Genomic DNA, 26997 nt, shown 5'->3' on the forward strand with positions numbered 1-26997 from the left:
CCCCATTTTATCCCAGGCTCTGCTCATTCATCCTTCTCTTTATCCTGTCACCCAATTCCATCCCCTACTCGCTCGATCACATTTTTCAGCAAGTTGGCTCGCCTCCACCTCGCGGTTAATATATTTGCTTTTTAATCACATACATGCAACTGCAAACTTTCAGATCTGAGAGCTTCCTAGTGTTTGTGCAGTCTGCAGCTGAGCCACTGCTGTGTGGGCGTTACGTAGGTGTCTTGCTTTTTGTGCACCTTGATAGAGCTTGTTAAGATGGGGGAAGCATACGTTTCCATGTGTATCAGTTTCTTCTAATGGGTGTAACACTGATGGTGTAAGTAGGCCTGCGTGCAATGCATATATTAGTACCAATAACCTAAAAGAAATCGAGTATGTAAAAACAATCTACTTAAACGACGAAACATAAGTTTGGATTAAAAATATATTGTCAAGAAGATGTGCTGAATAGCTGCACGGCACAGTAAAAAACACTGACATTTGCACTGTTAATCTCTGCACCAACACTTGTTGTCTCTTCTCGCTCCCTGTTTGTGTGCACATGGAGGGCTCTTCGTGTCCTCTCACTGCAGAAGTACATCTACCTCCGCATCTGCTGAGCATGTCCAGTCGACACACACACACACACACACAGACACACACCGGTAACCCTGTAATCTCCTGTACTGTACATCAACTTTTCTTCACTATGCTTCACTCTCCTGCCCTCATCTCTCACTCACTCCACCCTTCACTGCCACTCTCTCTCTCCCTCTCTCTCTTAACTCCCCCGCAAACAGTACCTGCTGTTTTCGGCCAGACAGCAAGAAAATAACTGCGGGTAGGAAAGAAAAAGCAGAGTGAACGCTCGAGTGTATACAGTGTGGGTTCTTTACATTAGACATCCTTGTATTTAGAGCAGGCATGCAGTTTTACCTGATCTGAGGTTACTCATTAACAGAGAGAGAGATAATATGAAGAGGATGAAGGAGAAAGAGTGGGTGAGAGAGGACATCGAGGTGAGAGTGGAGAGCCGATGAACAGCTTTGAATACCAAATAATACATGAAATACAAGTACATGTGCCAGCACTGATTACAGAATGAAACACAAAAATTCAGACCGATACAGGCAGCAATTTGATTTGTTAATGTGACTTCAACAAATGAGCTGATGATAGCCAATCATGTTGTTGATATACGGAGCTAAACTCAGTCCAGAGGGCTGTGCTACGGCGTGAGACTAAAGTCCTAGAGTTTTCTGTGTCCTGGCTAAATCAACGTGGTAACTTTATGGGAACATATTTACTACAGGTTTGTATTTTCTAAGAAGTTTGTGTTTTTATTCCATTTTGACTTTTTGTTTTTAATTCAGCTTAGTTAGTTTTTTCTTTAGTTTCAGTTTATTTTTATTATTAACATATGGAGGGGCAGGATTAAGGAAAATTAGAAGTTTGTTATCCTCGATGGTTATCTGCTGCTTAGTCTGTTTTACACTGCAACAACTAGAACACAAAAAAACTCTCTAAGAAACCTGATCAATCAGTCAAATTCATTTCACTTTCACCTGTTGACAATCTAAAGCGCTTTCCACATCCCCTTCAACAGGCTGTGGGACAGTAACCTTTTATTTTTACAGTAAATGCATCCAGTTTCAAGTTTCAGAGCTCCAAAGCGCATGATAAAAATAAACAGCAGCACAGAGAGAGCACTCAGCAATAAAATAATTAACTTGAAATAAAATGTTTATTTTACCGCTCTGTGTGCTGATCTCATCCTATTTGCAATACTGTTGCATTTTATTGTTAAGTGTTTTTATCTTCTTTATAGATTTTTATCATCATCATCTGTTGACGGTACCATCATCTGATAACATCTGTTTGGAGTCGGCTGCACTTACAGGGATCATTTTGTGTGGAAGAAGAGTCACTTGACCTGTAAAAAGCCTGCCTTATCAGAGAAAGTTGCTAAACATGATTGTAATATCTGTCATCTCCAACTGAGGCTTTAGCTTTTGCCGACCCAGCTAATGCAAAGAAACCCTGGCTGTGCCGAACTCCCTTCGTAGTATACAAGTGGAGGAAATATGGCAGAAATATTGTGGACCTGTTGTGAACTCTACCACTACATCTCCAGCTTAGAGCTACAATATGATTGATCTGACTGACATTATAATGCCACAGTGCTACAAAGCTATAATTCACTCAGTAAAAGCTTTTCGCTGTATATTTATGGTACGCTGTACGTGATCACGTGATCACACACAGTGTCAGTTTTAACTCAGAGTGGATTGCATCCACTAGTAATTTGCAACATAACTCTCCTTAACTTATTAATACACACGACCTGATAGATAAGGGCTTAAAGAACTACACATAACCCCTGACACAACCACTGATGTTTGGTATTTTCAATAAAAAAAGGCAAGCTCTCCAATTGAAACCATATAGGTGTAAAGTACCTATCGTCATGGTTATAATAATAAATAAATATATATATAGATATACACACTTGTCACATGACCATGAAACTGTTGTCATTATGGAGAATTTGTTGAAATAACTGATGCTGTCTTACATAATTGAGTCCACAAAATATATCTAATGCTTGCTCAAACAACCTCTGAGGTTATTATTTATTGGAGGATGTTCTGGCGATGCTCAGCACTACCTAAGAACGAGTAGCTGCTTGCTCAGTATTTTCACATACGACTGCTCTCTGCCAAAAAGAGAGACGAGATAAGAGAGTTAGCAATCAGGAAATTTTCTTAATTTTGATAACCTGGATCTTCACGACATAAATCATAGTTGCTGATACAGGCAGATAATGTCATGTCCACCTGCTTATTTACACAGCATTATGCAGCTTCTGTACAGCAGAGTAGCAGCGCAACACTAGCAGGCTGAGGGGGATAAAACTGAGTGCAGTAAAGAAAGGCTCAGCTTTTGGCCAGATTTATTGAAGCCAAAACTTTGCTGTTAAGAAAAAAACCTCCTCGCACATCTCTAATGGGAGATACCAATCAAGCTAGATTTTAGCTTCAAAGATCAGGCGGGCAATCACTGAAAAATAAGGACCAAATTAAGACCAGCCACATATGTCCGCGTGGTGTGAAAGCAACTTAAGATATTAAGGAAAATGTTATGTTAAACCTATGTTTTACCACCCAAAAAAGGTTACCTTTTTCAAAGAAGTGAAAATGTGAAAGAAAGATACATGGCTGGCATCCAGATAAAATGTCATCCTATTCCTCTTCACCTCAAGCCTCACCTCCTGAACTGAAGTCTGGGTTCTAACACAAAAAACATGCATATTTAGTCCCAGCTAAAGAAATAACAACAGCTGGTTATAGGCTAATTTAATGCTATGTAACATTAGGCTTAAATGCCCTAACAATACCACTTTCCCACTAGTAAACTGTTTGGTTACATTCTCACATCATATGAGAGTTTATTCACTAAGTGTCAGAGTCCAACAGCGTTATTCACTTCAAAGCTGGTTTCACTAACAGCAGCTAACAGAGGCTAACAGCAGCTAATACAGGCTAACAGCAGCTAACAGCAGCTGCTGTTACAGCCAGAGAAAATAGACGTGGACACCAGCTGAGCAAAGTTTTCTGGTTCTGTTTTGTTATCAGCTGAAGTTAACAGCGGACAGACAGCCTCTAACTCTGAATTATTAAATTGGGAAGGCTACGAAAACAAAATTAAGTTGACTGCAGTCAGTGGTGGTAATAGTGAGATTTTACACACTATACTTTTAAGGTAGGTTAGAGAGCAACAGTACAATGTTGTTTTGATGTAGTTGTCAGTGCTAATATTCAGAAAGCCCAAAAACAACAGCTAGAAAAGTAGGATTCAGCAAAAGTAGAATTTGTGCTATGTGAGCGTTTAGCTAACAGGTAGAATATGTAGCACAAAGAAAACAAGAGCTTGTGTGTGTGTATGTATGCTTGCTTGTGTAACTGCGCAATTTGGAGGGCAACAGAGCAGGAGCTACACAAAACATACACATATTTTGACAACAAAGAAATTTAGCAATAATTATAGCCAAGACCGCAAACAAAAAACTCAATGACACATACTTGAATATCACTTGTTTTGTCTTTCTTTCTCTTTCTCCCTCTCACTGTCAAACTAAAATTTGAATGTCCCTTGATGGCGTGACAAGAAAATTGCCATTATAGTTATACAGAGGTTGTTTACATTCATCTGCAAAGAGTACATGAAATAAAACGATAATGCTAAATTGACACTAGCGTAGGTGGACGATATTTAAAAGAAAGAGGCTCTGTCATTAAGTGACAGCCCATAAAGTCACAAACTTAGGTGGTCGGTGAACAATGAGGAAGCTAATAGGGAGAGAGTGAAAGAAGAAGACTGCTGAAGTTAAATCAGAGAGAGGGGGAGAGGAGAAAGGGACACGTGTCAGATGAGGGAGACAAAGTGACAGATGTGAGGGGAGAGTGGCACAAAAGGACAAAGTCAAATAAGGAAACGAAAAGAAAGATAGAGGAAGAGGCATAAAAAGAGGTCTGGGATAACTGCTCTCCTGTTGGCTTGTGCCCCTGTTGCTAGGTTACCATCCGTAGATGAATGGGTTAAAGCATCTGAGGAGCGACAGTGACATAGTTTAGCTGATCTCCATCAGCCCATACACACACAAAAAATGGAGCAACTGTGTGCAACCCTAGATTTAGATTTAGATTTTGCCACTGAAGATCTGCATGCAAACAAACTCACATCAAGAAGATAAACACTCCACAGACAGAAAGTCCAAACATGGACTGAGCGAAACCTGTGCCAAGTCTGGGAACGCATGTGTTCAGATTTTTTTCACTGCCAGACATGCTTATAGGATAAACACACGATGGAGTCACTAAAAACCATAACGTACCACAATCTTAACAACGTTCCCGTGAAACAAACCTTCCAGTAACATTGTGAAACTTAAACTATCTGAATATTTTGACGAGGTTTTTCCAGCGAAACGGTCTCCGCACATGCACTTTGTGGTAAAAAAAAAAGCCACTACTAAAAGCTGATCCACTACAAAAGCCCATGCAAACAGAAGGAGAGCCACATTTGCACAAATGTTTAAGCAGACCTCGATATACAATATTAAACTGTAACATTTCCATTAGGGAAAATAGATATGTGTAAAGACAATAAACAGAAACAGAAGAAATACATAAAGAAAATAAGTGTAGTTTTAATAATAATAAGAAGAATACAAATGCTAATGAAACAGTGCAAAGAATAAATATAGTTCCTAGCATTTGCCTTTTAGGTTTATCTTTTCTTCTTTAGTTATATGTGATATAGTGTGGATGATTGTCCTATTTTTCCCATGCTGCATGCAGTATTGCGACATACTATGAGAACACTGCCATTCCCACTCCTAATAATATCACAAATAACAAGAAGCACTCCGAGAGCACAAACTCCACCGAGGCAGCTCACTCTCTCTCAGTATTTACTTTTACGGGAATAGGATTATATTTTGAATATTTAATTCGTTTTCTTTGTTCTTTTTAAATGTACTTTAAGTAGTGCAGTACAAATCACATAAGCAAGACAGATGTTTACTTTGATTGCATAAACACTATGTAGGAGCAGGTAATGGATATTCTGTACTGATTTATAAATAACTAGACATGAATAACTTCAGCTTACTACCAAATATTATACTACAGTATATTTCTAACTAACTAAGCAGCTCATTCTTTTTCTCTGACACTTGAAAAACACATTTTGTTGTGAACTTGAAAAAATGTCACTGTGGGATTAGAGGTCAAATGTGACATGATCTTTTATCAAAGTTTGACCCTGTTTGACCTTAAAGAGGAGCGCAGAGGTCCCGGGTAAGAGCATATTAAGAATCGCCACAAATCTTTCCCTATATGCCTATATGTTGGTGGTGGTCAGAGGGCCCAGTGGCGCCAGTGTCCGGCAGCCTCGCCTCTGTCAGTGCGCCCCAGGGTGGCTGTGGCTACAGTGTAGCTTGCCATCACCAGTGTGTGAATGTGTGTGTGAATGGGTGGATGACAGGTTGTGTAAAGCGCTTTGGGGTCCTTAGGGACTAGAAAAGCGCTATACAAATACAGTGTCACATGATACTGTGGTGTCACTGTATCATAAAACTGCCCTTCCTTCCCTTCATTCATTCATATCCTAATGATATAAATAATTAATGTGATTGCTCCTTTTTCTCTTTCTGCAGTTGTTTTCACACTCGCCAAACTTTAAACTGATATTTTGAGTGCAAATAATTGGCTGAAAAAGATACAAAACACAGTAAACAAGCTTAAATATTCATATGTCCTAATAGGGCTGCTCAATTAATCGAATTTTAATCACGATTACGATCTGGGCTTTCAACGATCATTAAAAATGACTGAGCCGATTATTAGCCCCTCCCTCATTTATCCGCGACACCTTAAAGGCTGGTCCGTGAAAATATTGTCGGGCATAAACCAGTCCGTGGCGCAAAAAAGGTTGGAGACCGCTGATTAAGAGGACCCGAGGGAAGCTCGGAAAGCTAAGCAGAAGTTATTTGGAGAGGAGAGTGACTGCCGGTTGAAAAGAGAGGTAAAAAAAACTTCAGTGGTGTTGCACACTATTTTATATTATTTTTTAAAGTCATTATTCAATACGTTGTTATTGTTAACCCTTTAAAGCCGGTCAGAGCAGCACGCTCTGTTTTGTGTAACTATTTTTAAATCCCTGTAGAACCTGAACGTGTAAGCTAGCGCAATAATTTGTTTTGCATATGAAACTTACATCTTATGCCATCAGCTTGTCCTCGGTCACGGTTTCCTTCCACATAAATTGCATAAAAAGCGCTTGCAGGAACAAAAACATAATATTCCAGAAACACGCTTTGCCGATCCGATCAGCTGTTTGTAACACTTTGCACATTGAAACAGACGTCACCGCTAACTATCACATGTCCGCCATTTCCTGCCCGAAACCGGAAGTGATGTCATTTTCGCGGAAAATGTAGTTTTTTTTACTTGTAGGCCTTAAAAGCCTATACTGGTCATGTTTGACTTTTCTGAATAGTTTCTGGGATGCTTAGAACTCGAATTGCACTGCTGGAAATAGTTTATTTTGATGCACCTGCTGTTTTCTTTGCAAATTTGCATCATAGGATTGTTTTTGTTTTTCCTGCAGTATATAAAAATTGCTGTATCTCCAAAATAAAACTATGAAGACACTCAAAATAAACTTTTTTGTATTTAAAGTTTTGAGGGATAAACCTCTTAAATTTCTCCAAGTAGAAATATATGTTAAAAAACAAAAACAATTTTCAATTTTTTTGTAGTTTATTGCACTTTTTTGCAATTAATGTAGTTACTATGGACTTAATGCATACATATTATTAAAATATGGGCTATAACAGTTGTATAGCAACTTGAAATGCTCCCACAAATGGCACTACAACATGTAAAAAAATAATATAAGCTCTGGCGGACTTGGTTCTATAGTAGGTCTTAAAGGGTTAAATAAATATCGTCAAATAATCGCGATCTCAATTTCAATGAAAATAATCGTGATTATCATTTTTGCCATAATCGAGCAGCCCTATGTCCTAATATTATCCTTCTATAGCTTTTGCAGTAATACTCTTAATATTATGAAGTGTAACTGACAAACAGCATGGACTCTGAACATTACTCATCCCTTATTTTTTGTTTTAATTTTCTAATTCCAGTTCGTCTCGCACCCCTGTCAGTTTCACTTCCTCATTTTGTTTGTTTTCCTGACAGTTTTTTGTGACACCTGCTTTCAATTAGCCTGCCAGTCTCTCCTCTACCTGATGTGTAGCTCTTCCTGTTTGCCACACTGTCTTGGTCCTTCCCAGTCAAGCGCTCCAACATTTTGTTTATCTTTCTTCTTTTCCCCCATTTGACCATTGCCTACTACTTTTTTTTTCCTCTGTCCTTTGCATGCTCTTTTGCTTTGCTTGTCCAGGATTTTGGACCTCATTCTCTATTTTTCCTGAGTCTTTTTTCCTGTCCTGAGTCAAAAAACAAAAACAAAAACCAAATTATATCATACTTTCCTCAGTTTTGCAACAAAACCATCATGCAGTTGCATCCCTTTTCAAAGAAAGTCTTTCAAACCCACAATAGAAGCACAGCAGCTTCTGTTCCCCAGCAGTTAGTAATCCAGGTGGGCTATCACACCTACACACCATGACTCATGTTTTAGACATTTAGCTCATCTCATCATCATCACCAATTTGCCCTGAATGCAATAGATCGAGTTCAATTCGTAGATCACCTACACTCCAGTCAGGCAACAATGAGCGATGCAAAGGTGCCGTGACAGTGATCATGTAGGAGACAAGTGTTGGGAGAGTAAGTCGTTTAAAAAGACGAGCCAAGGACTTTGAGTTTTGTGGTGGCAGTAAATTGGGTGGAAAGACTTAGCAAACACATTTGTGTTACAGCAATAAGAGCATGCTTAACTTTTATTTGATCAGTTGCCTGTAAAATCATGTTCAGGTAGCACGCATGACAGAAGGATTCACTCCAAGGTGATGCTGAAGCATAACTCCAATAAAACCATTCATCCTTATGTGTTTTGTAAATCTCCACACAGGAAGAAGCTGACCTGATTGAGCATGTTTAGAAAGTCCACAATCTACATTAATAAAGGATTAATAAAGGTTCCCCTTTTCAATGTCCAAGTGCCAGTCACCACAGGACAACCTAAAGAGAGCCAATGTCCCAGTGGGTTAGAGCTACTCTGATGGCACAAGAAACCTCTATCCACTTTTAGGCATATGGTTATAATGTTCTATGCATGCTAACATTGTGCTAGCACACATTTCAGATGACGCTGATGAGCTGATTAGATTTTTGTCTGACATTTACTTATAAAACGACAACAAAAGGAAAACTACACCAGGTGACACTAAAGGAAGAACTGTGGTGCCAAAGGTCAAAGGTCACGCAGGAGGCAGGGACACCAAATTTCAGTACTTTATTAAATAAATTAAATACTGTGGAAATACTACAAATAACAGAGCTCATGTCATGCACAGCCATTCTGAGATGACGTCAAATTAGCAAAAGATTTAACTGAAAAACCATCTAACACACTAATGTTCACAAAGCTACCTCCTAATTCAAAGCAAGCTAGAAAAAACCTGATATCTACCTGGTGATTGAGTTGAATTTTTTCACATTCGGCAACCAATTGCACCTTGTGTTGACTACATGGTTGCCCCGAGCCTGAATGTATTGCTCACTCACAACATTTTTGATTGCAATGTGATTGCAACCTTTCTGCAGTCACTCTCAGAGAGCTTGTTGGAGGTTTGCAAATAATTATTGTCTAATTTCTAAATGCACATCAGTCTGAATAAGTCTTTGTCAATGAGCACAACTCCAGGAGGCTTGACTCAACAGGCTGCCAACTGGTTGTACTGGTTATATTCTTACAGAGCAGAAAAGTTGTTCAGCATATCGCAAAAACTGCAGTTAAAAATGAACAGTAATACTGTTAGAAATTGCAGTAATATTGTATTGTGAGTGATGTTTCATGATAACATCATATCGTGGAGTGTTCGGTGATTCCCACCTCTAGTAACCACCACAAAAGTGCTGCAATGTTTCCATGAAGCTGCTTCGTTTATTTTGCAAATCTAAAGAGGAAGGATCTAAATTTGGGTACTGTGTACTAGAGCAGGGCGATATGGCCAAAAATATTTATCACGATATATATTTGAAAATTTGCGATAACGATATAACCGACGATATAATTGATGCAAGACAAAATACAACTCCACAACATTACTAGCGCAAAAAGACAACCTTCCATTTATTTTCACTTAAACAAGAAGCTGGTTTTTATGTACATTAAAGCTTTATAAAAATGTAACAGTGCAAATGCAAACTCCTTGCTGAAAGTTTAACCAAAAGGCATTTCCAGTAGAAATGGGCTGACATATCCTGAGCATAACCATATATAATATCCACTGAAGTTAAAAAGAGGTGCTTTGCAACATTAAACTGCAGTGTGCAGTACGCATTTTTCGGACCATAAGGTGCACGGGATTATAAGGCACATTAAGCGAAACAAAGCAGTCAGATAAATCAAACTTTATTAAACTCATTCTTCTTGCTTCCTCCACTTCTGTACCATTGATTCATTAATGTTGAATTCTCTGGCAGCTGCTCTATTCCCATGTTGTTGCAGTATATTAATGACTAACCTCGTATTGTGGATGGATTATCTCAGTTGTTCTCCTGACTGAAGTTTGGTCCGTTTACAGCATCCTGCCATGCGATTGCATTTGTCTCTAACCATGAAGAACCTTCACGTTAACTTTTATAAGTGGAAAAGTGTTAGTGTTCGTCCTCCAGCTTCACTGTTTATGTTATGCTAACATAGCTGTGTCGCTAGCGATCACGTAGCACATCATTATATACCAGCTAGCCCAACTTCAGTAACCCTACAAACGTCACTGCTGTTTAGTTTCCTGTCTTCATTTATGTTGGAAGTGATAGCAGAGCTGTACGTTTGATTTTTTTCAGAAATCTCTCAGTCAGAACATGCAATATCATGCTTAGGTAACTAGCGAAACTAGCGAGCTAACTTCCGCTAGCTTCCTGCTAACTTCTAACTCCGTTAAATGTAATAACTTTTGTTTTCATGGATGCCTGGAAGTTAAACTTTATAGTTACACCTGGTAAAGCAGCAATGCTGATCGTTTTATTAAAGATGAAAGAATTTAGACAGTTTTTAACTCTAAGTGATGCTGCAGTGTTGTTTGACCTGAAGTATACGGAGTTTAGGACCCAGATTACTCCCAGATTTAAGAGCATCTTAGTCCGACAAATACGACAATAACAACAGCCGCTTGCATGTTCTGCAAAAAAATGTGCTTTGTTGTGTATCTGATGGACAAACACCAAACCAGTTCCACATCACGGAAGTTGCACCATTTTTACAAACCAATTCTGGTTCATCTGTTTCACTCAACAATCGGCCATGTGCGTATGAAAACAAAGGCACTGCGCATGCGCGTTTTACTCCCATTCTATCGCGATATTTCATTTTCCTATCGTTGCCTAACATTATACCGGTATTACCGTGAACGGTATAATATGGCCCAGCCCTACTGTGTACACACTGTCCAGTCTCTTTTTTGTTTAAGATGTCAAACAAGACTGACCCACATGGACTGTCTGGTTTGCCCTGATATGGCTCCAAGGTGTCACCGTGGCAACGGGTGTAGAATTGCCGCAAATGTCAGCAGCAAGGACAACCAAGCCCTGAAGGAGATCGTCTGTCAATGTGTAACTGAAAGTGAGTACGAGCACACACAGACACACACTAATACAAACAAACACACTCTCAGTGATCAGAGACTTGATGTGTGAAAGTGGATCAGAGCAAAAGGAGCTAGTCCTCAGTGGCAAGTAAAATTAGACTTTGTTTCACACACGCACACACACAGACACGCACACCTGTGGAATAACATGTGCACTCACAGAGATACAGCAGATAGCCACCTCTGACGGGCTGATGAAAAACCACAATTTTAAGCTCAGCTTCTTGACTTTCTCTCTTATTCTGTATAAAACTGAACATGCAGTGGTACACACACATGCTGACATGAAACACACTCTCAGATATGTTCACACATTGGTAGATGCGCGCGTGCACACACACACACACACACACGCGCACGCACATGTCGGTTCTTTAATGTGCTCAACTTTAAAACTGAGAAGAGGAAGTCATGGGAGGAAACATACTGGGTGTTACAGTGAAATGACTACGTGAGAACACTTACTACAAACATGGTCTTAGGGTGCAAAAGTTACCAAACTGCAAGTGAAAAACTGAAACTAAAAATTTCAAACAGCAAATTAAAAAGACTTTAGCCTCTGTGCATTTCCTGTGTTCAAATGTAAACATCTGAGCAGCACTACTCCTCTTAAAGTCAATAAATGTTGATATGATTATGACAACACGCGTATAACCACTTGGTGAATTCACTTTTTCAACATGTTTTCTGTTCCTGTATTTACATTTACACCTATGTTGGACACAAACGCTTTATTCTCGGGAGTCAAAATAAATGCAGTAGTAGAATAAAATTCGATAAAAAAAATAAAAAATAAAAAACAGCAGCATCTTCTCCAGTAGCAATAAGCCGAGTGAGACTTCCCACCTAAAACATATGATTCATATTATGTTGCAGTGTGCCATGGGCTTAAGCTGTTTAGGAAGCAAGCTTGTTGTGTCTGAATAACACAGGGGAATGATGGAGAAATCAATGCACTATAATGCTGCAATATTTTTGGCCCTATCAATAAGTCGACTGTGGCTCGCTTTCAGAGCTATACCCACTACAGAGGCATGGCACAAGAGCCCGCACAATAGTGTTATATAACAGGAAACTCTTGAAAATGGTACGCGTCTTTTACGCTCGATCACTTCATTCCACTATCTCGACAAAAACACCTCGGCCTCTGTCACTTTTTAAACCTTACCTTTATTCTGCTGATTTCCACCGTTCTCCCTTCACACTCCCACGCGTTCAGCCCTCCCTCCTCTTCCAACCCCTTTTCACCACTTCCCCCCTCCATCCATCCACCTATCCATCCATTCATCCATCCTATTTGTTGGTACTCTCAGTGGAACACTTTTGCTATTTATAAAAGCATCAAAGCCCACAGCTTCCAGCACACAGCCACTTGAGAGAAGAAGGGGAGATAGAGAAAGAGGTGGGGGGTAGAGAGGGAGGACTAGTAGACACAAGGAGCAACACGGGCAAAGAAGGACCACGGAAAGCTAGAGATATGTGTAAGTAGGGGAGGAATAAAAATGAATGCACAGGATGTGAGTTAGAGAGGAAAGACCTGTAGGTGAAAAGAAAATGTTGGCGTCTACAGGGCTTAACGGAGGAAAAAACAGCACACTGGATTACAGATGTTCTTAACCACTTTCGTTCATGCAGGATCTCAGTGATCTCACCATCAACGCGACGCGTGCTCATCCGTGTCCGTGCATGAAAACCCAGTGTTTTTATATGTGCGCGTGTGTGCATATGTGTGTGTCTGTGTGTAGGAGGCAGGTTGCAGATCCCGAGACCTCCCACCCACACAGGTTGGAGTTGCAGAAGCACCTGAGCTGCATTCGCCATAGCCGACAGACACTGGTGTTTGCAAATATTCACTAAGTCATTTGAACCTGAACAGACTCATGAAAAGCCAGAAGACGTATTATGTGATTCCAGAAGAACTGCGGGCACCGTGCCCAACAACAGCTTTATGGTAGATGGTGAAAGCCAGAGACCACTCGGTTAAACTCGCGCACAAAAGACGGCATGAGTCAAAGGGAAGCTTGAATAGAGCCCTTGAATGGTGCTTTTTATATACATTTTTTTCCCCGTTTGAAAAGCGTTAATAGCTGCAGCAAACAACACCTTTATGGGCTTGTTTTAAGTGCAATCTACACTCTGTGCCTACACCATTTCATCTTCCCTCTCTCTCTCACCTCTTTTCTACCTCTTCTTCCCTGTCCATTATCTTCTCTGCCTGGCAAAAAATATCTCCCACCTATCTGCTGGAGTGTCATTCCAGCATACCTTTTTCTCTCATTTTCAACCATTTGCGCTGGTTTAATTTGTTCCACTTTTTTTTTTTTTAGAGTAGATTAGTGCAGAACCAGACCATTTTACCTCTTTGCAGTTCTCTTTATTCAGAGCAGATTCTTTCAAATCAAACGCACACAAAAAACCTCACTTTTGACTTAATGATATCATCAGCAACACAAATAGCACAGCAGTGTGTGTATCCAGGCGTCACACTGCAAAATGATTACATACGGGACGCTAAATATAAACATTAAATAAATTATGCAGAACTTGGTGTGCGTCTCCTCTATATCTGTGCTAATTTATCCTTCCTCTATCTTTATAAATTCCTCTTTCTTTTGGCCTTAGCTTCATGTCTTCAAGTGAGTACGGTATATTCTTGATAGGTTTCATTATTACAAAAACTGAAGGATAACTAAATATTTCATACTTTCCCCCCCTGCAAACACACAGTCCTCCTCTTCCTACACCCTTCCCACTCACTGTCTCCCCCTTTCCTGACTCCTTCTCTTCCCTCTATGAATTCCACCCCCACTTCTTCATTATGCCTTTCTTTGCTTCTGCCTCCACCCTTCTCATCTCATCATGCTTATCTTCCATCCTTTCAGCCGTTTTCTCTGTTCTCCATCTAATTCTCTGTCTTTCCCTCCTTATTCCCCTAGTTGCAATGTTTACCACACTTCCTGCCACTCACTGTCCCTTCCACCCCTCTCGAGCTCTCCAAAGGGATAATTTGTCCATTAAGTCTGTGAGGAAACAGTGGAAGATACTCAACAGCCTGTTACAAACTGAAACCCTACTCATTATTAACATGCTCATTTAGGAACACGTGTAGACACACACACACACAAGCAGAAACCAATCACGTGGAAGCATTAGCACAGGCACAGTTTTGCACAAGCAGCCATTAAGGAAATAAGTGCTCACCAGCTTATTAAATGGAACACGAGGCACGTGCATGCACACTCACTCCCGACTCAAAGAAGTAGGGAATACGCTCAAAAATCGCACAAACGTGGAAGCGCGCTTCTTAGAAATACCACATTGCATAACACAAGCTGCTGCTGCCCTTTGAATCCCACAGTCTCTCTAGTGTATGGACAACAAAACGACAGAATCCCACTGAGGCATTACAGTTTATTGTTTACAGCAGCAACACTACCGAGGCAGTCAGCTGCTCCAACCCGCAACACTTGATACCGAGACGCACAAAATGCAAAACAGAACCAGCCTCTTTATTCATGTGTGCAGTAATATTAGCTGCAATTCCAACAGATGGGAGTGCCTTGGTGTTTAATTCTTTATTAATAGTCATAGGAAAAAAGCAAAAAACAAACAAACAAGAATTAAAAAATACTGTACGCTCTATTTGTCTCATCAGCCTGTGTCTGTTACTACAAGTCTGTTTATAATCGATTCACCCTGACTCTACCTTCATGATGACGAACTCAAAATCTCTGGGGCTTGGACTGCTGTTGGACAAAACGTGGAATTGGGCTTAATTGGATTTAACTTAAATTTAGGCTCTGGGAAATTTGGATATTCGTCTACATTTGCCGAGAGCTGATAGACAACAATGAGGGGCCAGGGCACAGTCAGCAGCTTGAGCTGACTGAGCATAACCACAGTAATGTGGTTTGTGAACTTCCACCATGAACCCTCCGCTCTGGCAATTTGGCTACTGCTGTCTTGTTTTTTTGTTTTGTTGGCCTGACAAGCAAGAGGTTGATGTCACTGAGAAACTGAGGGTAACAAGCCAGCGGCTTGTCAATCACAAGGTAATCCTGCCCTAAAGCAAAGCCTGCTGTATTGAGCTCTTTGATTTACAAGATGAACACTATGCTGTGTTAAATAAGATTTAAGACAGGCAATTTATATCATAAGCACATAAGGAGAGTGTGTACAAAGGCAATAAATTAGGTGAGAATTTAAGGTTATTTTCCAATAATCGTACATAACGTACATCTTTTTGCAGCTATGGCAGTCGCCCTCTGCTGACCATTAAGTCATATAAATAAGTTTTATTTAATTTATTAATAGAAATTAATTAATAAGACCACAGGTTTAAGGCATGTTTGCATTGGATTCACTTGTCAGACAAGAGTCCTGGACTGTGAAGCAGGATGTCGGCTAAATGAGGTACCTGGACGTCCCAACAGACACTAACGTTCACCATCTGAGGATGAAATTTAAATCACTCAGACCTGAGCGAACTTTAGCAGACAGGTTTAGGTGAAAGTAGGGGTTACTGTAGCTCAGGAGGTAGAGCAGGTCATCTGCTAAACGCAAGGTTGGTGGTTCGATCCCTGCAAGCCAAATATCCTTGGGCAACCCGAGTTGCCCCAGCTCTCTAATGCATCCGATGCCTCCATAGGAAAGCACTGAGAAGCTTAAACAAGAAGAAAGCACTTGTGTGAATGGGTGAATGTGGCTTCGGTAGAGGTATCAGTCCTGTCTTCCAGGTAAGAGATCAGCATACACAAAACTACCACCTACTGACTAATCTGCTCTATGGAAAATAACTTCAGCATTCCCAGAAGAGGACAGTAGCTTACAGAGAGTATTTGAACTCTTTTGGGTTTTCCTGATAAGCCATTACCATAACTGAGAGATTAAATAACTTCCAAACCATTTCATGCTTATGTAGTTATAAAGTGACATAAAACAGAGAAAAACAAACCTTTGCACTTGCTGACCTTAAATAAAATATGCAACTCATTTTGTCTACTTCTCATTTTAATTTTTTAAATATGTTCTTTACTTCCCCTTTGGCTGCCTGCACAGCTCTTTTTCGGTTCTTTGTCCGCAGCTGCATTTAGAGCAGGGTGTCAAACTGGACGGCTTTGAAAAATGAGAAGGAGGGGCAACAATTTGAAACTTTTAACTGTATTTTTATGAACTTTATAATTTTTTCCTGCTGATAAAGACTTCACCACTGTCATTCATACTATAATAAAGTAATTAAGTAATAGTTAAACAATTAAATGACAGAAAGGTTCCTTTGTTTCCAATATTTACTATACAAATGTCTTTTGTTTATTTCACAAAGGATATGCTGTTTCATAGTACAGGCCCCTGGAGAGTGTGAATATCTTATATGCAGTCTATGGTTTCAGAGCCTCCCAGTGGTATTTAACTATGTTCAGTGCATTTACTCAGTGTTACTGGGGATTCATCTGTGGTAAATCCACACCGTAGGTAGGTTATAACCTGCAAGCCCTCTGAAATCCTACCTGGGGATTTATGCTTCAGCAGGAAAGCTACATTGCAACCTCAAACCCCTCTGTAACCTACGATGTAACCTGACATACTCCTGTGCATTTCTGGCTACTTTTACACCACAGTTTTTGAATTTATGAGTTATAACAATCATAGGATTAATATAAGGGCTCACAAATATCAAGAAATTCCTGGAAAGAGATTGCTAAAACTATCAGAATGGATGTGAGGTACGAGGACAAAAAGTCCCAGCATTTTATTTTGTATCATAGCTGGCACCACCAGGACACAACCACATGGTTGGTAACACGTAATGCACCAGCGCAAGCACAAGTAGGTCATGCTGTAGGCCCAAGAAAATTCACAGCATAAGTCTAAATCAGCCGTCACACTCACCGACAACAAACATGTCACAACTATCATCACAACAAAGCACAGCTGAGACTGGCACTGGCACTGCACTCACAACCAGTGCTACCAGTCCAGTAACTACGTGGTGCTGTATTACGATGCTGACTGAGATTAAATATAAACATTATTTGGGAAATAATGCAAATCTTATTGAATTGTCATTCAAATGCAGTTCTCAAAAAAAGAGAGTCGAGAATTTTTTAGGGAGCTTTGTGCTAACACTGGTGGTAGTTTCAGTTCCAATTGATGTTGTTAACGATAGCTTTCCCTAACCAGTCGCTTCTGATAATGTGTTAACAACAAACAACAGCTAAATGCCGAAAAGCACTTAAAGTTATCTTTGCTAATGGGGGGAGAGAAATGATAGTGATGCATATCATTTCTCTCCCCCCAACTAACATCCAAACATCTGATCATTTGTGACGCAGACTCTATACCACATCCTTCGTTATCATAAATACCACCGCAAGCTGCTGCCTGCTGTTCTTTAAAACCAGCTACACTCTCTATTCTCATTCTTTGATTGTCATCTGACCATCTGCTTTGCAGCAATAAACAGGCATATATAATATCTGCAAACCCTCCATATCATATGGAGATAAATGTTCAAGGGTCAGACAGTCTGTGAGACGAGAATCACGAGGTGAGGAACAGGTGAACAAAGGAGTCGAGAGGAGAAAAAGAAAATCACAGCGATCAATCATAAAAATGGAAGCAGGAGATCGATTCATACACACCGTGTAGACCGGGAATGTCAAACTCCTTTTATAAAGCCCGCTTTGTTCTTATGTGGGCCGCACCAGTGAAACTCCAGTGTCAGTGTGAGATGTTTAATTACGCCTTTAATCAGTGAGATATTTAATATAAGACAAAGAATTTCAACAGGTAAAGTAAAGAAATGCTGGTGTTGCAAATGAAATAAATGTGTCAGCATGACTCTTTGAGCTTAATTTGTAAGGAGCAATGTGTAAAATCACAGAAATCCATAATTTAATTACTTTTCATGGGTCTGTGTAGGTTTTCAGTCATCCAGGTCATAATAATTTGAGGATTCCTTTCTTTCCAAGCTCCTTAGAATATTTTCATGGGCAGGAAAAATCCAAAATTTATGCCCTCTTTCACATTTTCCAAACCCAACCTGTGGGCTTTATTGGGGTCTTTGCTGGGCCAATTCTGGGTCCTTATAACTAACTTGTCCACTGTGGTCTATAGTGATTTATCTTTGAGAGCCATAAAAACCATTTCTCTAAAAAAAAAACGTGTAGTCACTGTGACTGGTATACTTGTCTTCATTCACATGAGCTCTCTCCTTCTGAATCTTCTAAAACTGCATGTTTTTGCGCGTCTGTCAAAGAAGCACGACCACGCAAGGCCAAGACGCAACCTAAACACTGATCCCTTACCTCACTGCCAGTGAGCGGATGTGTTTCATGCGTGTATGAGTGCGTGTGACCTTGCGGAGGAATTCCCTTTCTCCCCGAGCTCTAAGGAAGTGATACCCTGTTCCAGACGGACAAAAGGGTCAGAGAGCAACTCAGGACACACAAAAACACCCACACACTTTTCCAAGGAGGAAAGTGCAAACTAACGATGAGTTCTCACTCACAACAACACGCATCCATGATATTTTCCATTAGATAAATCTTTTCCTTTTATAATCATCCATTTAGCCACTAATCTCCTCCCAGCTCTGGTATCAGGACACACAGGTGTTTGCAGCACACACACTCCTTCCTCTCCAGAGGCGTTTAGGGGCTCCTGCAGTGCAACATTTCTTCCAACAAGCAGCACGGATGATATTGACCCGTTACATACACACATGGGACAATTACCAGATAACCTGCTGCTATGCTAAAGCACACCTCTTCCATCCCACAGCATATAGAGGGCTGCGTCTGAATGTTTCACTGTTGCTAGGAGACGTGAAAATCCTTGAGCATCCAGTTGGCAGTTAATACAGTGGAAAAAAAAAAAAAACACAGACTTCAAACAAATTGAAAAATATAAATGCCAAAAAAGCACCTCCACATTTTTGCCACGTTCCTGTGGTCGTTTATATCATTTCCTGTGGCAAAGGCTGCAAACTCGGACACAGAGTCTGTCCACAGTACACTAGGAGACGACGGACAAAGTGAGGATGAGGGACAAAACTGGCAGGGAGGGATGAGAGAGGAAAGAAAAGTGCCTTTTTTTTTTGCATATAATTCAAATGTCAACCTCAACATAGAAGGTCGTAAATAAGGCCAATTCATTACTCTCTTGCTTTGAGGAGGGTTTTTTTTCCAGTGTGACAAGTCAAATGGCACAAAATTACATACTTTTTCTGATGCAGACATACGACAAAACGTGACAAAAGGTTGTTTTTTTTCTGGTGAGAGTCTGCAAGGACATATTTCATGAGTCTAGATCACCTTCCTGCTGTCTACATATCTTTTCCCCACTGAAATGAAGAAGCAGAAACACAGTTCTAGGTTATTCTATTTAAAAGAGAAGCCAAGTCTGCAGCTTTGTTTACACAGAAAATTGGACATTTTCAACAAAGATGACATACTTTAAAATGTCAAAATTATCTTTGCCCGCTTATTCTGTTCATCAGATTTTATTTTTACTCCCAAAGGGTCGAGGTGTTATTCTTTGCTCTCATGAAATCCCAACATACTAGGACTTTAGACTGCTGTGCCTTTGATTAGCTGCACACCAGGGAGGCTGGCCGGCCTGTTGAGCTAGTTTTTACCTGACAAATGAGCTTTGGAAATGGTGCAAAAAATATAATGCACTGTACCACTTATATCTTTACCAAGTTCCTATTTTCTTTTGGGGTTTTTTTTGTTGTTGTTGTTTCAATGAAAAACTGCTGTTACTTTCTTCAGTGGACGTTTCCTTCACAAACAAGAGCTTGGGATTTTCTCTTACTCTAGGAAAGGAAAATGAAAACCCAGGAGAAAAGGGTAGATGGAAAAAAGGGAGCTTGTAAGATGAGACAGGCAGAAATAAGAAAAAGGTAAAGTTGAACAGAAGAGAGGAAGGGGTGACAAAGTTTTCAATTCAGATTCAGTAGATCGGTGACAAATAATGTGTGCGTGTGTATTTAATTGTCCTACCTTGACACTGAAATCCCTGCTTCCCAAAACCCCTGTGAAGAGAACAAGCACACAGAGAAGTTAAAATGTGCATCCGCACACACACACACACACAGAAAAGGAAAAAAACTGAACAGAAACTGAAACCTAATCGCTTAACCTTAAGATATCTCCATGGAAGCAAACGTTTAAAATGATGTTTCTGCCCAAAATAGCACACACACAACCACACACATGCACACACATACAGCAGTGAGGTTTGCAAGCACAGAGGTCGTTTAATTATCATGTAAACAGTTTGCTGGGCAGGTACTGAGGTTACATGCTGACACTGACAAACACCACACCTAGTCAGTGGTATGTGAAACGCTGAGATTCCCACAGGTGGACACACACATGCATAAACACACAAACACACACCCAGGCCAGCTGATTTTCATACAGTGACTAGAAATAGATAATCTCTCAGGGCCTGAAATCACTTGGTGCTCCCATTGTTCTTTTATCATTGTGCTTATTGACCTAGATAGATAGATAGATAGATAGATAGATAGATAGATAGATAGATAGATAGATAGATAGATAGATAGATAGATAGATAGATCATCATCTGGCCATTGACAAATTTAAAACGCTTTAGGGAACAGATAATAAATAGCCCTGGAGTATGGGGCTCACGGTCTAGTAAACCCCGGGGGGCTGCAGGGTGACCTGTCTGCACAGGTGACTGACAGAAGAAACTGCAGGCGGAAGAGAAGGAGTGGGAGGAGGCGGAAGGCTGGACTTGTGTCAGGGCAACACTTTCTTGTTACCACTCAGGTTATCCGTGCTGGCAGCGCTTCATTCCTTCCTCTTTTTTCTTTTCCCGCTTTCTTTTCTCTCAGTTCCTCTGCCTACTTAATAGCATCAAACAGTGGTCTGCAGCTATTTTTTTTATATAAAAAAAAAACTTTAGAGCTACCCACATATATTTCTCTAGCTTCCTTTCTGCCCTACCTAACGCATATAGTATCTACAAGTACAAAAATAAGACGGAAATCGGTCTTTATTTTTGCGAAAACTAAATCAAGTCCACCTCCCACTTCTTCTTCCTTTAAAAAAAACAGCATACATCATGATACCGATTCTTCTGTCCCTACTTTATTTATCCCTACCTTTTATTCCTTCTTTTGCACCACTCACTTAGCCTATATAAATAAAAAGTGCCTTATCTGTACACAGTAAATGGATTTACCGTCTTCTTTAACAGCACCAACACAAGCAGTGACTTAAGTTAAATACTTTTTCTTTTTAAAAAAATAAATAAATATGAACTCTAGGTCCATCCCTGTTCCAGCTCCTCACCAGATGAAGTCGGTGCAGTGGCTGCAGAAGGTGGGCTGCTTGAAGAAGCGCGCGATGAATTTGTGGTCCTTCACCTCGTGCACGTTCTTCTGCCGGAGAGCTCCCTGGCGCGCGAAGCCCCGCATAGGCTCGCGGGGTCCGTCCTCCCCATCACTGTTGGCCGCCGCCGAGTCTGCCATTCTCCCGGTGTTTTCAAGCAGCTGCCTTAATGGTTGTTGGAAATGAACTACCTCAAGTTGCAGGTGCCAGAAACAGACGCTCTCTGGAGAGGCGGAAAGTCTTTCTTTCGTGGGTTGTTCCGAGAGGAGGTGTTGTCGGCGGTGCTGGGACCAGCTTATGGATAGTTTTCGGTAGTTTGGTTATTTTTTTCCTTCTCTGATTAAGTTGTCTTGTCCTCCGGTTGAGCAGACGGCTGCCGCTACACTGCCTCCCCTCTGCTTCCTCCTTTTTTCTTCAAAGCGCTCTGACAGCAGAGAGAGCGAGCGAGCGAGAGAGGGAGAGGGACGTCAACTATTAACATTATCTCATTTGCTGTGGCAGCTCCAATAGAAGCAGCGCGCTTTAACTAATCTGAAATAGAAATGGTGTTCAATTTAGTTAAGTTCACCTCTGTTTATATAGGCACTTATACTGTAAGATAAACACCCGACAATAATGCAAAGAAAACACATTTGGCGACAGTGGGAAGGAAAAACTCCCTTTTGAAGGGAAGACGATTCTGTTATAAGGGTGGGCAGTCATGTGCAAAAGACCAAAGACAGGCTGTGGATAATAATAACAAGATTTTAACTGCAGATAGTGAGGAAGTGAAGAAGAAACACTAAGAGTGTTTTCACGCCTGCAGTGCTCAGTTTGTTTAAATAAAACTCTGGTTAGTACAGGCGTGAACACAGTAATTGGCGTGGACCAAAACAACCCCAGGCTAGCAACTAGCCATGAAATGAATGTAAATTATCTGTGGCCTCTTATAGTCCTGAACATAGAACCTGCTTCCTCTACGTTTGCTGCTCCCGCCCCAGACACATCTGGCCAGTAAGTGGATTTTGGTTTACTTGGACCTTACTTGGATTCCTCTGTGTGAAAAAACAAACAAACAAACACAGGGAATAGCTACACGTTTACAAACCCATCAACTGATTTGGATCAGAGTGAATTAACTATAGGTGTAAAAATTCACTTAGTGCATCATGAGACTCCCACACCAACCCAAGCCTATTGCAGCATAGCATTAAAATAAAGTTTACTTACATGTATATAGCATGTAAGTATATAGCACTTTTCTAGACCAGAAGCTGTCACAAAGTGCTTTACAAAGGTATTAAAAACCTAGTGAAATAAACACAAAATCAAAACAACACAAAACCCTGAAGCATTACACAAATGCCTGTCTGAACAGATGTGTTTGCAGGTGTTTTTTAAAAGGAGAGAGAGAGGTAAGCTGTTCCAAACAAAGTAAGAATCAAGGTTTTAAACTGATATCTAAATCTTTAACAATGGGGTCATGTGAGAGCATTTATGAGTGTGAGTTAGAAGCCTTGCAGCAGCATTCTGGACTGACTGGAGGCGATTCATAGACGCTTTACAGACAAGAAAATAGAGCATGACAATAATCTAAAGGAATCAAGATTTTTGAGACAACAGTCCTGGTTTTAGCAGTATAACTATGGGAGAATTCAGAGTCAGCTAATCCAGCCACCACTACAAACCTTATTAAAAAGCAAAGTTTTAAGTCTAATCTTAAAAGTAGAGACTGTCTGTCTCCAAAATCCAAACTGGAAAATGAACCACAGAAGAGGGGCCTGAAAGCTGGAGGCTCTGCCCCCCGAAAGAAAATTATAGCCCTTCCTCACTGGTACCTACTCGGCTCGGCCAGTTTCAAAAATGGCAGTTTGGCTTTCGTGAAGGAGCTGCTCTCGTGGCTCATCGGGTGATGCCACTGACTATCCAATTGGTGGCATGCAGTCTGTTGATGTCACAGTTTCAGATTGACTCAGATCATTTGAAATCATGGCCGAGTAGGTACTAAAAAAGTACCTGGTACCAGGGACCACCACCTAATGGAAAACTCTAAAAACACAACATCGAGTCAAGCCAACGAAGTAGGTACTAGTGGAAAAGGGCTATTAGTGAGTGAGGGATATGGATATGGATTAGTCCTCTGACCTAGCTGTAAAGTCATACTGTGACAGTTATTTCCTGGGAAAAAAACAACTAAAAACACTGTTAATAGTTTAGCATCAATAACTACAGAAACAAAAGGAGAAAACACCTGACTTGTCAATTAGCCTCACTTCACTGTGTCATCAGAAATGGGACTTTTCAAAATGTATCCACCCATGAACACATGAAGTCTACTGGCTCTGTTTCCCCCCCAGCGTTTGTTATAGTGTACAGTATGTGGGATTCTCTGAAAATGCCAGATAATGTCACAAAAACAGGATAGACAAATTAAGTGGTCGCCTTAAATTTAAAGTGTGCAGTGGGAAAGTCTCTCAGTTTTTTCCCCCAAAGTAGAGAGATAATAGGCTAGTAAATTATTAATCTGAGAACCTATTTAAGCACAAAGTCACAAAATAAGCATTGTGGGTTTTGTCCTCCCATCACTTCAGAGGAAGCTCTCTGCAGCTGGCACAGACAGCAGCAACAAAAACAGTAATCAGCAACCCTCCTAATGTTCCTACATGTCAACAAGTTTTAAAATGCTTAAAATATTGTTAAAAGTAATTTATTGGAGACTGCTTTCAATCTTACATCCAGTAAATGGAGCAGTCCCGATAATTGTGATGTTTTACAAAGGTTTAAACAATGTGATGAATGATGTATTTACACTAACCATATCATTAGTTACACTTTTCCACTGGTTGGACCCCCCTTTGCCTTCAATTCTTAGTGGCACAGATTAAACAAGGTGCTGAAACACTCCTCAGAGATTTTGGTTCATATTGACGTGATAGCATCGCACAGTTGCTGCAGTTTTGTCAACTGCACATTCCATGATATGAATCTTCTTTTCCACCACATCCCAGGAATGATCTACTGGAAACCATGGAGGCCATTTGACTACAGTGAACTCATTGTCATGTTTAAGAAATCAGTTTCAGATGCCTTTGTGACATATCCTGCTGGAAGAAGGTCATAAAGAGAGGGATATGATCAGCAACAATGCTTAATGTTGCTGTCATATGAATAACTGGTTAGATATTTGCATTAAAAAACAGCTGAACAGATGTACTCTAAAGGGGAATGTGAGTGCATATGTCTTATGGCATACATACAAAAAACACCCCCAAAATTTAAGTAAAAACGAGTTTATTCAAGCGGTGGAAGATGGAAAAGAAAGATTTTAACAGCTTGAACATTCCCTTGTCAAGAGTCATCAAACAAACAACACGGTCAAGGACGTAAAGTTTGAAAAACACAATTTCAAATGTGCAGTGGCCTATTGATTGTACACATGCAGAAATGACACCTTTCTCTTATCTCAGTTCCATTTTAACCTTGAGTTATATTTGGTTCAGGTTATGTAAGGCTAGCATGTGATAAAACTGGGAAAAATGTCATCTCCATCACCAATATCACACACAGCCATCTGTAAACACAAGGAACGATACTCAATATTTGAAACTGAAGTGTTCATTTCCAAAAGGAGATTTGAACATTTGGGGATGAAAAAAACACACAGAATCTCTCCTCTTAGAGTTTGAGTTCTGGCATTGAAACCAAGCACAGTTGTTGAGTAGTGACTCATCTTAAGACTTTTGCTTTCAAAGGGATTTTGAAGGATCATCATCTGCGACTGTTGGATGAATTTCATGCTAAAAAGTTTTCCAAGATACAGTCAAGGTATTTTTGGAATGAAACCCATCAATTACATGACTTTCTGAGTCATTTCACCAGCCAGTGTGATGCTTCACAGAAAGAGGCAAGAAACTACAAACCACCTGCATCGCTCAACTGTCGAAGGATGAATTTACATTTACAAAAAGCAAGCACGTTAAACTTCTACATATAACTACATATTCTGCATTTACACACAGCCAAGAAACTGAAAAATCCATAAAGAACTGTTATAGTAGTAGCATTAAAGGCATGGATCTCATTCCAGGACAGGGATCTACCCCAAATAGCCCATGCTGTCCACATCATGCTGCACTCACCTCTTATTCTAACAAGCACACCTAAGTGCCTCATCCCAGCCCATATTTTCCAAAACATCTTTGCTCCAATGGTCTAAAACTCAAATGAGTTCTCCCACACATGCACATGCACACACATGCAGTCAGCTGGTTAAAATGACCTAGATGTGATTGATTCAGCTGCAGGACAGATAACAGTGTGCAATCCATTCAGGTCTCATCATTTGGAAGATTGCTGTAGATTTAGCTGGCAGCTGAAATGAAGCTTTTCTTTTTTGTTAACCTTTTTGCCCCCCGCCACCAGACTTTCTTAGTCATACACCTTCTGACATTAGAAGCACACCTACCTGCGTTTTTGCATAATTGTTCTCCTCAGCAGCTGGCAGACTGTAAAAAATAATGACAGCTTAATTTGCTATGATGCCAGGCATCAAGTGACATGAGCATAACCTGTGAGTAGGTCTAACTGAATTGGTCTATTGTGTCGCATGTGTACACTGGAAGTGATTCACTTTACATGAAAGCCACCGGCCTCTTTCACTTTTATCAATGCAGGATGGGGGCTAGAGACAGCGAAAAGGCAAGCCTGAAATCAGCTGCATTTTTGTCTTTCAAGGCAACCAGTTGGCAAAAATCTCCTTGTGATTAAAGGTTGTGACTCAAAACCACACCCAACACTGCCCAACTTTTACGCTGAAGCTGAACAATTTTCCATATTCGGGTTCACATCACACATTTGCAGGTTTTACTTTTGTGTGTGTTTGCAGACAAGTTGCCGTCTCCCATGCAAACTTTGGTGGCAATCTGCTGGTGAATAAAGCAAACATAAAGAGGTTTTTGGTCCATTTCCTGAATGAGTAGTTGCTGTATCACATCCAGTATGGCAGACAACTCTTGAGAAATGTGCGCACAAGGCCCCCCTGAGAAACCTCTACAGCCTGTGTGATAGCATGCAGTTCTCCCACTGAAAACGCTACGGCCCGATCAACAGAATCAACTGGATTTTGTTACCTGGATGATTGAGAATGCATCAAGATGCTAACACGTATTTTAATAACCAGTCAGAGTAAAATACAACCGAGGCCAATGGGAACAAATGTTTTTTTTTTTAAATTATTATTATTATTATTATTAATAGTACACTGAAAACAACAACAACAACATAGCATCAGAAACAGAACATCAGCCTTACCTC

The 26997-nt window shown here is 40.3% G+C and overlaps 1 protein-coding gene across 2 annotated transcripts in view; it reads right to left on the bottom strand.

Annotated features, from left to right (window-relative positions):
• The window catches only part of prkcbb (protein kinase C, beta b), a 106666-nt gene extending 84551 nt beyond the window's left edge, over positions 1 to 22115 (bottom strand). For both annotated transcript variants that reach the window (XM_085403473.1, XM_085403472.1), the window contains exons 1-2: positions 21667 to 22115; positions 20344 to 20375 (exon numbers count right to left, since the gene is read on the bottom strand). In XM_085403473.1, the coding sequence (XP_085259599.1) occupies positions 20344 to 20375; positions 21667 to 21845 (211 nt within the window). In that variant the 5' untranslated portion in view covers positions 21846 to 22115. The remainder of the gene's footprint in view (positions 1 to 20343; positions 20376 to 21666) is intronic.
• Between the last annotated feature and the right edge of the window lie 4882 nt (positions 22116 to 26997).

Source organism: Rhamphochromis longiceps, linkage group LG4, assembly GCF_057381845.1.
Source record: "Rhamphochromis longiceps isolate RC_006_pf linkage group LG4, R_longiceps_female_GT1.1, whole genome shotgun sequence".
NCBI lineage: Eukaryota > Metazoa > Chordata > Actinopteri > Cichliformes > Cichlidae > Rhamphochromis > Rhamphochromis longiceps.